The sequence below is a fragment of the Lynx rufus genome, unplaced genomic scaffold (assembly GCF_022079265.1).
Source record: "Lynx rufus isolate CCGP_SWC_20201006 ecotype Redwood Valley unplaced genomic scaffold, mLynRuf1.p SCAF_15, whole genome shotgun sequence".
Taxonomy (NCBI): domain Eukaryota; kingdom Metazoa; phylum Chordata; class Mammalia; order Carnivora; family Felidae; genus Lynx; species Lynx rufus.
This window is the reverse complement of record NW_025814829.1, coordinates 8,577,142-8,591,484: the sequence shown is the minus strand read 5'-3', so window position 1 is coordinate 8,591,484 and position 14,343 is coordinate 8,577,142. Positions and strand designations below refer to the sequence as shown.

At 37.2% G+C, this 14,343-nt stretch overlaps 1 protein-coding gene across 1 annotated transcript in view; it reads left to right on the top strand.

Annotated features, from left to right (window-relative positions):
- SPATA17 (spermatogenesis associated 17) overlaps nucleotides 1–14,343 on the top strand; it is a 198,833-nt gene that overhangs the window by 19,361 nt on the left and 165,129 nt on the right. The window contains exon 4 of the mRNA XM_047077214.1: nucleotides 8,997–9,047. Coding sequence (XP_046933170.1) covers nucleotides 8,997–9,047 — 51 coding nt within the window. The remainder of the gene's footprint in view (nucleotides 1–8,996; nucleotides 9,048–14,343) is intronic.

Sequence of the window (14,343 nt, the reverse complement as noted above, 5' to 3'; positions counted from 1 at the left end):
CCCTTTATCTCCTATCAGCCATCAAACACCCTCCATTTCCCCTCATAAAAGTCTCTTGATTTCAACCTAAATGTCATCATTTTACTCCCATGTGGACATTCCTTCTTGCCATAGCCTACAGCATGGAGTTCTCACTCTTCCATTTGACATGTCAGGTGTTTCATAGTGTCCCGGTTTCTTCTTCTCTAATTTCACCTGTATAAAATATATGCACCTGTGTAAAATATACCGGGACACATTAAATCATTGCCAAATGATTGCCAAATCAATTGCCATTAAATCATTGCCAAATCACATGGCCAAAACATGCAGTGTCCTACAGATTTTTTTGTAAATGCCTTTTACCCTGCCGGAATGCCCTTTTGCACTTTGACTTCCCTCCCATTGCTACAAATCCCTACTTCCTGTTCTAGACTTTACTTAAAGATTAACCTCCCTGCTCTCCTGAAGCTGCGTGTACAATGGTGGGAGACAGGAGATACCAGGTGTGCCTTCCTAGCTTTGTTCCTGTAGGCATTTGTCCCACTGTGATACATTTGTTTATTTACATCTCTTATTTGACTGAGAACTGAATAGTGGTGACTTTTCAGTTTACTGCTTCTTAAACTCATCACAGTCAATGTCACATAGAAAGCCTATAGAAATGTTTGCTAACTAAATGATTCACAGGGATTTATGTTGGATGAGTCTTGCTTATGGTCAACGTAACTGATGATTAGTATCAATATGTGCCAAAACTATTCACTACCCTCTTCTTCATAAAAGAATGATTCTTTCCCATCTCATTGATTTTGGACTAGGCCAGGTGCTTTGAGCAGATGGGACATGCCACACTCAAGGTGACATTTTAAGAGGCTTTCTCCCTCTTTCCTTCTGACATAAGATAGGCCCATGTCCATCTTGGGCTGCTCCTTCATCCTTGGGGTTAAGATGAAGAAATGTAGAGCCTACGTAGCTACAGGGAACCCTAGTCGACAGTTAATGTAAGTGAGAAATGTTCTGTTTTGTAAGCTACCGAGATAGCTGCATTTTTATCTCAGCAAAGCTGATTAATGGTTATAATGATAACAAAAGCATGCATGTTTATAAGAAACATTCTGAATGGGGCACTCAGTGAAGCTTACAAAAAGATGTTTTGAGCTTTTTGAGTTTGTGATGATGTTAGGACACCTCCATGTGGTGATATCTTGTAAGGCGATTTTGCCGTCTCTGCAGAGTGTCTGGCATATAATAATTAACACTCAACAAATGCTTATTGAAGTGAACTATTGCATGGGAGTTTAGATTAAGAGTCAGAGCTGGAGATAAAGATTTTAGAGCCATCATTGCAAGATGACAGGATTCTCCACCTGAAGGAGAAAAATATCTGAAGAGTAGAGCAGAGGGCCAAGAATTGAGGCTTGTGGGATGCATTAGGTAGGATTTAGGCAGAGGAAAGGGGTAGACAGATAATAACTAGAAAAGCAGAGACACAAGGTCACAGAAAGCAGAGGAGAGAACTGATGAAAATTTGGCATTGTCAACAGTCTCAGATGTGGCAGAAGTCAAACAGAAAGTGGACTGAGAAAAGAGAGAGGTCCTAGGATCTCCTTAGATAGGTTCAGTAGTTCTAGACAGCTTCCCTCAAAATTCTATTAACTAAAAGATTTCTATCCAGCTTTTAAATAATTTTCGTAGTGACACCAGCTAGCTTATCTAGTCCTAAAGTATCATGGGTTCTCTACCACAGTGTCCTCATTAACTCAGGATAATAGATCATTTCCAATGATCTTTTGTGATTTGGCTCTTGCTTCCTTCATGAGTATTGTTTTTGTTTCCTTTTTTCTCAACCTCCATTTCTGGCCTTCCTGCTGACTTCCAGGCTTCTGTGTCTGGCAACATAAACCAAATTTGTCCATCCTAGGGGTCCCGGATTGTTGATTGACAACCTTAAACATCTTTTCCTGTTAGTGAGGATATGCTCTGATTCTTCTTTTGTAATAACAACAATTTGATGGTTATCTAGTGTAGTGTGTGTGCTCTGTGCGTAATGCATTTCATACCTGCTGAGTGGCCTGCTCTTCCTGTTGGAAACTCAGAGAGTCCTACTGTTACGGGACCTTTCTTGTGTTCAACTGTATTGTGTTCTGTGTAGTTGGTCCTTAACCACTCTGCTTTATTTCATAAATGGTGAGGTGAAAGCAGTCGTTCTTTGGTGATAAGTACCTGAGAAATGTTGAAATATTTTTTCATCCATGTCATTTCAAGCACTAGCATTTTGAGTGTTACCTGAGTGAATTCATCACTATAACCTCTACAGGATAGTTGTATACATCTTGATATCCTTTTAAATTTTCTTTTCTTTCTTTTTTTTTTTTTTTTACATTTTATCATTACATAGTTTACTTTATGTTTAATATCAAATGCACTATTTTTTATCACCACTCACTCGGAGAGCAGTAAGTAGAAACACTACCCTAATGTACATGATTAATTCTGTATGCATTATAAATAAATAAATAAATAAATGAATAACTATAGTCCTAAACAGCTCAATTGAGATCATTCAGTGAATAACATGTATGGCAACCACATTAACAGAATTTAATTAAAACTTTGTGCTGAAGTGTGAATAGCCTATGGTAGGACCATTTAATTTACTAAAACACTATTAAAAAATAGATTATTCCTCAAATTATAAAAATCATTTTCTATATTGCTGAAAATCACAGCTCACAATATTTATATAATGCTTACCATTTTACTGCTCCTTACAAAGTTTTCGTATTAGGTTAGTAGTTGAAGGAGTAACAATGGAAAGAAATTTTATTAACTTTAAGTGGGACAAAAGATGCCATCTACTATAAAATTCCATTATATGGTGTCATGATAAATACCAGCAGGGTTTTTTTTTTAATGGAGAGTAAAAATATATAAAATATTGGTCACTGTTTTAAAAACTAATGAGATTGACACAGTTACTTCTACAGACATTTTTATTTCTCTTAATTAGATGAATAAATGTTTCTTCGATAGTTACCAACTCTTTTTATGAATTTCTGTAGAGGACTTCCAAATAAGTGGTAAGTTAATAAGGCAACATTTATCACCCATTAGTGTCAGAGCAAAAAACTGAAACATATTTTTTCCCTTCAAGGTCTTGCATTTTAGATAAATACCAAAGGCTAGATAACTTAAGTTTCTGACCTACTAATATTAACTTAAAACTTTCTTAATATGTTTTCATAATTATGAAATTAATTTAGATTTGGTTCCCCTGCCTTTTAAAGATTATATTAATAATAACTGTGAGAAATAGTATAATTGGCTTTTAATGTGTGTGTGTGTGTGTGTGTGTGTGTGTGTGTGTGTGTGTGTAAAAAGAAAGGGTATTTTAAAAATCAGCTGTTGATAATGAACAGATTGGTATCAGTTGCCAACAAACAAGGCAAAGCATATGCACAAAATACTCATGATTATTTGGTAATAAATCATTTTAATGATTATACTCAAAATTATGAAATGAGGATGGCACTGATGTGGAAAATAACAAAGGCTCAGGCTCATCAGATCTGTTATCCATATGTGCAAGCTTCTAAAAGTTCCATTGTCATCACTTTAAGGCAAATTTTTCCTCTGTACTGCCCAGTCAAACAAATAAAGCCAGTTGATCTGGTCAAGTTTATATAGATGTATTACTCAAAATTATTACAAACATGTATTGTTTTAAGTATTCTGCTTTTGGTGAGAAAAGGGGGAAAAAAGAGAGAGAGACACAAACCAAGAAACACACTTAAGTATAGAGAACAAACTGATAGTTACCAGAGGGGAGGTGGGTAGAGGGATGATTGAAATAGGCGAAGGGGATTAAGGAGTGCACTTGTCTTGGTGAGCACTGAGTTATGTATAGAATTGTTGAATCAGTATACTGTACAACCGAAACTAATATAAGTATGTGTCATCTATACTGGAATTGAAATAAAAAACTTAAGAAAAAAAAATTTTAAAGTGTTCTGCTTTTGAAAATGATTAACCAGGGGCGCCTGGGTGGCGCAGTCGGTTAAGTGTCCGACTTCAGCCAGGTCACGATCTCGCGGTCCGTGAGTTCGAGCCCCGCGTCAGGCTCTGGGCTGATGGCTCAGAGCCTGGAGCCTGTTTCCGATTCTGTGTCTCCCTCTCTCTCTGCCCCTCCCCCGTTCATGCTCTGTCTCTCTCTGTCCCAAAAATAAATAAACATTGAAAAAAAAAAATTAAAAAAAAAAAAAAAGAAAATGATTAACCATTTCTTCCTTGAAACTCTCCTTTTTTTTTTTTTTTTTGGTTTTCAACCTAAATACTCAACAATAAAGGAAATATGAAATAATTTATGGTATATTCCATATAGCAAAATACCACATAGCCATTGTATATAAAAATATGTGAATGAGGAACTTAAAAATGGGGAACAAGAAATATCTGTTCTAGATCTATAGAGATCAAGGTGGAAGAACCTTTAAGAGAAATTAAGCCACTGTAGTTGAAGGAAAGGAATTGGCATTAAGAGTTTAAGACTTAAGAGGGGAACACTTCTAGTTCACAAGGTCTGGAACAAGGTTAGAGGAATGTAAGGTACACTGAAGTGTTGGTCATTGGGACTGAAAAAAACAGGCAGTTGTGGGATTTTGTAATTCAGTGTGCTGTCCACATGAATTTGAAAAGTCTTGAGATAATGGCAGGAGTTGTGATGAAGGGTGAGACCATTACTTGGTGTCAGAATCTTTAGAGCAGATGATTGGAGTAAGTCAGGGAGAGGTGAGGAGGAGGAAGGATGGAGGATAAGTAATCTGAGACCTGAGGGATGACAACACTAGAAAGGAATAGAGGGTATAAATGTGGAAAGCTTGAGATTAAGATGTAAGGTTTCTTGTTCTTTTGGTTTTTGTTGTTGTTGCCCATTTAAAAAGAAATTATTATTTTTTTTTTAATTTTTTTTCAACGTTTATTTATTTTTGGGACAGAGAGAGACAGAGCATGAACGGGGGAGGGGCAGAGAGAGAGGGAGACACAGAATCGGAAACAGGCTCCAGGCTCTGAGCCATCAGCCCAGAGCCTGACGCGGGGCTCGAACTCATGGACCGCGAGATCGTGACCTGGCTGAAGTCAGACGCTTAACCGACTGCGCCACCCAGGCGCCCCTAAAAAGAAATTATTTTTGAGAGAGAGAGAGTATGAGCAGGGGAAAGGGGCAGAAGGAGAGAGACAGAGAATCCTAAGTATGGAGTCCTACACAGGGCTCAATCCCATGATCCTGACACCATGACCTGAGCTGAAATCAAGAGTCAGATGCTCAACCAACTGAGCCAATCAGGCACCCCTGTTGCTGTCCTTTTTAAAGGAGTCCTTTTTACTGGTTTGTGAAAGTATGCTTTGGAACTAGGAGAATGCCAGCTTCCTCCAGTTGATGGCACTTGGAGTGGGCGAGAAAAGATAGTTTGTCCTATAAATGCTTGCAAGAAAAACAGGAGAGATAGGATTTGGACAGCTAGCAAAGAATGATAAGACATTTTGGGCAAGGGGACTACTATGGGCATGGAGGTGAAGAAATAAAAATAGTGATTGGATCAGAATGAGCTTTAAAGGAATAGAGTGGTGAGAGATAATTGGGGGAAAAAAAGTGGGACCTGATTGTGGTGAGGTTTGAATATCACTTGACCTCTAAGAGAGTGGTTCTCATTTGTCCCCAATCACCCTCCCATTGTAATTCACCTGATAGAAAAAAGAAATAAAGAGAGAAAGTCAAAATATGAAACATGCTCCATCAGTAATTATGGTCCAATCCCACTGAATAGCAGCCCTGTCCAAAAGATTCACATGGATATTAACCGCTCAGAAAATTATGTTTTTAAAAAGGATACATTCTCCAAATTTTTTTTTTCTTTCAGAAGCCTTCTAAAAATTGAGCTGGATCACATGGCAAAGGCCATACAGCTAATAGTTGATTTAGTGTTGAAATGCTGTTTTTATCCCAGAAATTCTTCTTGCTCTATCTGTTATAAATGCAACATATCAATTCTGTTTAGCCTTCTTTCTCTCTTTCTTTCCCCCCTCCCATTTCCCCTTCCTTTGTTTCTTCAACAAACATTTGGGGAAACATCTAAAATTGAACATCATATTTTCATTACAAGGAACTAACACCATTTATGCCTGATTTTCAGCCCAGTCTTAGTAGACTTGTACCTTAATGATAAAATGGGAAATTAATAAATACTAAGAAAAATTTTAAGACTTTTGTCTGCTGAGAAATTACAGTAACTTGTCATTCTTGGATATGTTATTAATATTTAGTGGCTAGGATACTCTGCTTATCCAACTTCATGGAATGGAAAAAAAAACAAATTTCTAGAACAATTCTAAAAAATAATATTAGGAATAAGACCTTTGGTATGTTTATATTTTAACTACTTCATGTAGTCCAAAGAACAAACACTAGTATAACAAACAGTCATCATTGCTCAGAATGGAAATAAAAAGACTTAGATGAAATAAATTTTACAAAGTTTTAAAGTGCCTGTGTCTCATAGATAGCTCATGGAAATGAACAATTCACCTCCACCAATGTTTTTTGTTAGTGTTTTTTATTTTATTTTTTTAAACCTTTTTTTTAATGTTTATTTTTGAGAGAGACAGAGCACGAACGGGGGAGGGGCAGAGAGAGAGAGGGAGACAGAATCAGAAGCAGGCTTCAGACTCCTAGCGGCCAGCACAGAGCCCGACGCGGGGCTCAAACCCGCCAACCGCGAGATCATGACCTGAGCTGAAGTCGGGTACCCAACCGACTGAGCCATCCAGGCGCCCCTTGTTCGTGTTCTTTAAAATTGTGATAGAATGCACATAGCATGACATTTACTATTTTTACCATTTTTAACTGTACTATTATTTATTATTTAGTGGTATTAGGTATATTTACATGTTTTATGCAACTGTCATCACCACCCATCTCCAAAATTGTTCCTCCATCCCAACTGGAAACTCTGTACCCATTTAGCAATAGCTCCCTGCTCCCTTTAACCGCTGGTAACTGCTATTCTCCTTTCTGTCTCTGTGGGTTTGACTATTCTTGGTACCTCTTATAATCGAGATCATGCTCTACTTTTCGCACGTATATTATTTTTACTTTCCAAAGCAAATACATTTAATATCAGTTAGTGGTTCAAATGAGAATGGTACATGGGAATCAAAGTGCTATTCCACCTTTTAACTATAAAATTCAGAATGCTTACACTATAAAGCTAGCTCTGTTTTTTTCTCTTTGTTCAGAATAAAATGTAACTTCTTACTTTTGGAATTTTGCTTATTATTAAATTACATCCTTTTTGCTACAAAATGTGTAGTAGCACCAGTGAAAATCCCTTCTCTAATTATCATCAACTGTCTCCTAAGCACCTTAAATATTTTATCTCATTTTAATCTTCACCGAACTCTGTGGAGTATGTACTGTTCCATTTTGTGAGCCTGGGAGCCACGACCGGCAGAGTTTAAGGAACTTGTTCAGAGCCACACAGCTGGTAAAAGCAACATCCAGAACTGAACTCGGTTCTGTAGCTGGAGAGCTCACACACACTCCGTGTCGCTAACTGAACAGCCGTATAATAGAGCTAAGAAACATTACCTTTTTCTGAACCCACACTTTCTCAAAAATGTAAATTTTAATGTTTCTTCTGTAATAAAACATTTAGTGGTTTCATCTGCCTCGATGTGACTTGAGGAAATATGGTATTAAAGTAAATCTTTTAAATTCACCTCAAACACAAAGAATTATGCCTTGCTTGCTATGATGAAGAAAGAGAATTTAAAGTAAAGCAACATCATTGTGTTCATTTGTAAATAACATATTGCAGCCAACTGGTTCTTAATTGCTCAGACTGTTGATAAATAATCCAGGCCTGCTGCTCTCCACAGACAATTTGCTTTGGATCAGACCAGGCAATTCAAACAATACTAATTACAGTGAAAACCTCTGTATGAATTTTTGTGTGTTGCAGGGATGAAAACCCCTATATAAATGGTTAAGGCACTTGTCTCTGATTTTTACCTAAACATAACACCGATTACCTGAGCTCAAGTTATATCAGTCAATGCATTTTGATTGAATAAGAATGGATCTAGTAATATTTTGTGTTAAAAATATATATTTCATTGCCCTTACTGTTTACTGTACTGTGATGAATTATGTTAATTCTATATTTTTGACTGAAAGGTATAACAGACACAGAAACTTCATTGAAAGCAATGTTTTCATTGAAATAAGCCATATTGCTACACGATTATGGAGTGTAACAGAGATTTGTTTATTAATAGACAAATGTGTCTATACTAGAAAGAAACCAAGACCTCAGGAAGTCTTTACTATATCAGGGGATTTGCTGTAACATGATATCATTGTATTTATGATTTTATGGTGTCAAAATGAATATTAAATGAAACAAAATTCCCAAGGATTACTCAGGAGGCAGCTAAGTACATAACATTTTGTACAGATGGTTGGAAGGCACAATTTTGCTCCATCACTGCATCCATATCCTTGAACGATTTCGACTGAAGACAGCATTTCTTTGAATTTTTCATTAAACCAGACGTCTTGAAATATGAATTCCTTTTATGTTTCTGTGAGTTTTGGCTAAAAGAACCCCAGTGAATAAATCATACAATACTACGTGTCACCAGCACTTGTGAATATTTCTGCTTTGTTATTCTATTCTCAGTAGAGCACCATTGATTATCAAACTCAGCGGAGAGCATTTTATGATCATATATCTCCATTAGCTCCTAGTTTGACTACCATAGATTTTTCTGGTTAAGCCTGCATTATGTATTAGGAAGCCTATCTCTTCAATACAAAGTTTGATTTCATTTTTCTAAGGCTAGAACTCTTATTATGTATTATGTATAAAGATTCTTATCTTTTATATGTAAAAATAGGCTGCACTGTCTTTGTGTAACTGGAATATATGCCATCTTTTTTTTTTCTTGATTCACAGTTAGAATTTTGTACTATGAAGATGAATCTCTACAACGCAATGGCTGTCAGGGTAAATATTTCTTCACTTGTTAAACAAATGAAAAGTCAATTGTGCCCTGAGTTCGCTTTTAATAAAACGAGCAAACCAGAATAATGCAAATTTGATTGATATGCTAATGGTTAGAGAGAAAAGAGTACATAGTTAAAAAGTTAGTTATACTAAATAATCTTGGCAGTGTTAAAAATTAGAGTAAAATGTAAAACATGTAATTATCAGTGCTTATGTTTTAGAATGTTAAATATCTCTGAGCCATAACTAGAGAAAGACCGTAAATATTAATGAAGCAATGTATTAGTTTTCCATATGTCGTATAGAATATTGTGATAAATAGTTGAACATGGTTCTGGAATATAAGATGCCGGCCCAATACAAATCAATTAGAAATTATTCATATGATTTAACAGTAATAAAGTCAGTTTCCACCTTCGAAGTTTTATTTCTATCATCTCTGTGTTCATTTTTACGTGTTATTTTCCTAATGGGAAGCTGAACTTAGTGATTATGAGGCTGGCTTGGTTTCTGCCCAGATTTTGGGAGTGAGCCCAACAAAAGTATTATCTCTCTTGTCTCAGACAGTATGGTAATAGCTTAATTGTGGCGCTATTATAAATGGAGGAATTACTTTGGTGAATTTCATTAATGTTCTTAAAACTTATGTTGCCTTACTATATTCTCTTTCATTGATCTATATGAGTTCTTCTGCTAATAATGTCCTTTATTTTGGATGAGGCAAGGTAGTAAAATACCTTCTGACTGTCCTGTGCTGAACTATGGTGAATAACATTACTTTGGTGAATTCACTATGGTGAATTAACATTACTTTGATTATTTATACTGTTTTGGGAAGGGGTCTTTCCTCTACAGGTATGGGTGTGCACAGAGCCTGGCCCAGGGACAGTCTGCACGTTCAGTCTGTTCACCTTTCTGTTCTTTGTGGTCTAGGGGAAAAAGGAAAAGGAAGAAATAGGTCTTTTTGCTTCTTTTCCTGAACCAGAGGTAGAGACTATAGCTGCAGTGGGCTATTTACCTTTGTTAATGTATTACTATAGGAAAAGAATTTGGTTCTCCTCTTTTAATGGGAATGCTTGAATCTGGGAATTTAGGAGATTTTGATTCTCTGCATAGCTCTGCCAAAGACCTAACATCTTGAGCCTTCAACACTGTTAGATTCTTCCTTTGCTGCTTACTCCGTGTCGGACGTGTCTGCAAAGTAAAAACCAACAGATGACCGTTACGGTAAAGCAGTTGATCACCTAAGACTTAGATGCCTCCCTAGGTCACCAGGGGAGAGAGAAAGAGAACCAGAAGACAGAGTTAGAAAAATGCATTCTGTTGTTATTTAGCCCCCAGTCTTCTTATTGAATTCTTATCTGGCTTGAATCATGATTCTGTTTACCTAGATTAGAAGTATCTAGGTAACACTTGGAACGCAGAGTTTTTGACTTACTCCAACATCATACTAAAACCTTCATTTCCTAGTAGCATCGCCCAATGTCAACTTGTCTCTGATTAATGTCAATCGACAATGTTGAACTTTACCTGAGTCCTGAGATCCTGGAAAACAACAAAGTTTTAAACCCCCCCCACCCTTTAGGTTCTGGAATCAGCTTACTGCAAAAAGAAAAAACAAAAAATTTACCCTTCACCACATGACTTAGATAAGAGGCACAGATATGCCCTTTGTTTATCTATGACACGGCCAGTGCCCACCTTCCCAAGTTTCCATTCTTTACCTCACAAATGATTAGCAGAACTGCTTGTCCCCATTGATCAATTGGAAAAACATGTTTATTAACCAAACTGTGATTAAGGTTCTCTCCTTCCCCCTGAACGTTAGCCAGCATAGAATACCTCCTCCTGAGAATAGGCTGGCTTCCCAGTAAAACATTCTCTGATCTACTGTACAATTATGCCACCCTTTCATCCCACTTCTGCATATCAGGTTCTTTCTAGCCTCGTTTATATCTTCCTGTAAAAGAAAAACTATTTTTGCCTAATTCTTGACATACTTGCAGATCTTATGGTCAAAGTGCTCTCCCTCTGGCAGTAGTCCAATCCATCTATTGTGGTGATCACAATACTCCCTCTTCCTTGCAATAATTCTTTCAAGTAAAGTCTCTCTTGCTATGTCTGGATTTATTTTTTATTTGATACATTTCAGGAGAGAAGAGTAGAGGTGTGATGCAGTGGCCATTAAAGTGAGGCAGAGGAAAACTTGAGCTGATCCACTAAAGATGCATAGGAGTGTTTGTGAGCCATGCGGAGGATGTAAACACTACTGTGGGAATTTATAATAAAGACACTTCTCTTAGAAGATGTTCAAAGACTGCCTTCAGAGGTTTGGATGAGTTGACTTAGTAATAGACTAGGTACTTACTTCATGTTCCTAAGATGAGGAGTCAGGAGAGGGGCTTACTTGCATGGAGGCCAAAATGATTGCCTAACAAAGATGAAATTTTAGCACTGGTTGATCACAGTGACCAGAACTAAATTTATTTGTAAGAAGTGAATTTTTGCAAGATGGGGCTCAGAAGACTTTACTTTCTGCAAGAGTGAATGGCTGAAGAGATCAGTGTGTGGTCCACATCCCTTCATGTTGTGCACATCAGAAGGCTGGATACCTCTAGCTGAAGTTTTCCTTCTAATACTCACACCTCTACCTTTTCAGTTCATCGGCTACCAAGTAACCTTGTTCAAAATAACTATCCCTTAAATGATTTAAATATGGATGGCTGTTCATGTCCAGGAGGAAGAATTTCTAAGAGTGATAGATAACTACCAAAATGTATAGGGGAATAATATTCAGACAGATATATGTGCACTCAAATCATGAATAGGATTTTCACATATAATAGAAAATAAAACTTTTGTCTTAATTTGCCTTATATACTGAGCCAATTACAAATTATATGTTTGACTGTTGACTCCTAGCATGACAAATAAATTATCATCAATTGCCAAAGAGGCTAGTGGAGCATTCCTGAAAAGAGAGGGATTGTAAAAATATGTTTTTAGCCTACCCATTCTTATATGGAGGTCACTTTTTTTATAATGAAGAATAAATTATATGTATGTGATTTTTTAAATATAATAGGTATTCACATCCTGATTTGCTGCATTTATTTTTTAAAGGGTCACCTTCTCTCTAAAGACTTTACGATCCCCCTACCCATGTAGAATTGATCACTCTCTCTTTTTATGTCCTCTTTTACCATCGACATACTTCTGTTATAGAACCTGTAACATTTTATTATCCTTACTAATTTACATGCCTGTATCCACCCCCCACACACTGTAAGTCCCTTGGGGCCCAGATCCTATCTTCTTAGTCTTTGTATCTACAGTACCTGGCTTATAGTAGGTGGTTAAATAAATGTCCCTGAATAAATCATGAATGTTGGCCCATTCTTTTCTAAACAAGGAGTTAAAAAGTCATTTGTTTTAAATACTTTTTGTTTAAGCCCCTCAGTGTCTCTGTTGGAAATTATTTAAGCCTTTGCTGGGGGATCTAAGCCTTTGCTGGGGGATCAGACCTTTTTGAGAATCTGATGGGGTTATGTGGTAGAGATAACTTGGATGTGGTAAGGTGATATTTGGTTAGTGCAATTCTCACATGAATGGAATATCTCATGAACTTTAGGACCTTTCTAAAGTATCATAACAGGTACAGGTTTGAAGGAGGTTTGCTATGATATAAGCTACTGTCAAAACCCACAGTATGCCTTTTCAAAATCCGTTACGATATGCTGCTAGGCCAGTGACAGACAATTAATACAGCAATAAATTGCTCAATAAATTTTTATATTAGCTCTTGGGGCCTTATTCCTCCCATTTCTCTATGGGACATTTTATTGCCTTTTGGTCTTTAATTCGACTTTACTCCAGATTAGGGTTCTGCTTTTCCTCCAGCATTTTGGCTGTTCCATTGTAGATCTCCTCTAAATTTGGCCCCCACTTTTTTTTTTTAATTCTCTCTTTTTGAACAGCTTTTAGTATCTTACACAAATGTCATGAACTGATTCAGTTGCTAAACTCATTTCTCCCCGTATCCCATTTAGATATACAGTTGTGTATCTTTTTACAGCCTGGCGTAGAACTGACCCTCCATTTCTGATGCCAGTAAGCTTCTTATTGGGTGTCACCTCAGGTTCACCCAACACTGGGCTTAGCGACTCAGCTGAATATAGTCGGCCTCAACCTTGTCTTTGAGGCTCCTATTGCCCCAATAGGATGACTCCAGATTCTCGCACTTACTACCTGAGTGTGTGTGTGGACACAAATAGCTGGCAGGTGTCTGAGTATACCTTAGTCAAACTGATTGCCGGTGGGAGCTATATGTCTCTGAGGCCAGGCAAGAAAAGGATTACAATACCACGTTTTCTCTTGGTAAGTCAGAACCATTAGTAAATAATAACAATGAGTTAGCAGTTACATAGCCATTACTGCCTTCCAGGCACCAGTCTAAGTATTTTAAATATTTTAACTATTGTCTGTAATACTCCCAACCAACTCTTACAGGTGGGTATCATGATTCCAATATGAAAGCTGAGGAAATAGCATCACAGAAAGTTATCTTGCCCAAAGTCCCACAGCTCATAAGTGATAGTGTTAGGAATTGAACCCAAGAGATCTGCTACCCACATTTGTGTTACTTGTTACTTGTGATCTTTTGTACTCTTGCCTTCACTGCTAGTCTTCTCCTTTGCTTGGTATCTGGATGAGAACAACTATGTGTACCCCAGACTGAGCTCTTATGGAAACTTTATTACTCACACTCTGATTTTCTTGATAAACTGATCCCCTGGTCCTCACAATTCATGAGCATCTTACCGGTAGTACATTTTACTCAGGGAATTCTAAACTCAGTGGCAATGAGTAGGAGACCAGGTTGAGTGTCATATGCTTCCCCTTGCAGGCAGAATTGGAAGGTTGAGGATGACAGACCTCTCCTTGTAAAAGGATATTCCAGCTGTGGCCTTTACACTCTGGTCTTCTAGCGTCAGAATTCGTCCTCCATCGTAACTCAGGACTGCTGTTTTCAACTGCTAATCTCTCTATACATGAACTCTTAGAATAGACTGGTGTTTGGTAAACTAAACATAATGAAGATGTATAATCTGTCACAGATTTTGGAAGTTAACAAAGGTGAACTCTCGGAAAATTATGCTTTTCTTATAATGTCTTTTGGAAAGCCTCCACTGGGTTATCTTCTACATCTTGAGTCCACTTTGTCTGTCTGTCCTAGGACACCTGGCACCGTATCAGAAGAATGTAAATTTCAGGAAGTGCTAATGTTTAGTATCTT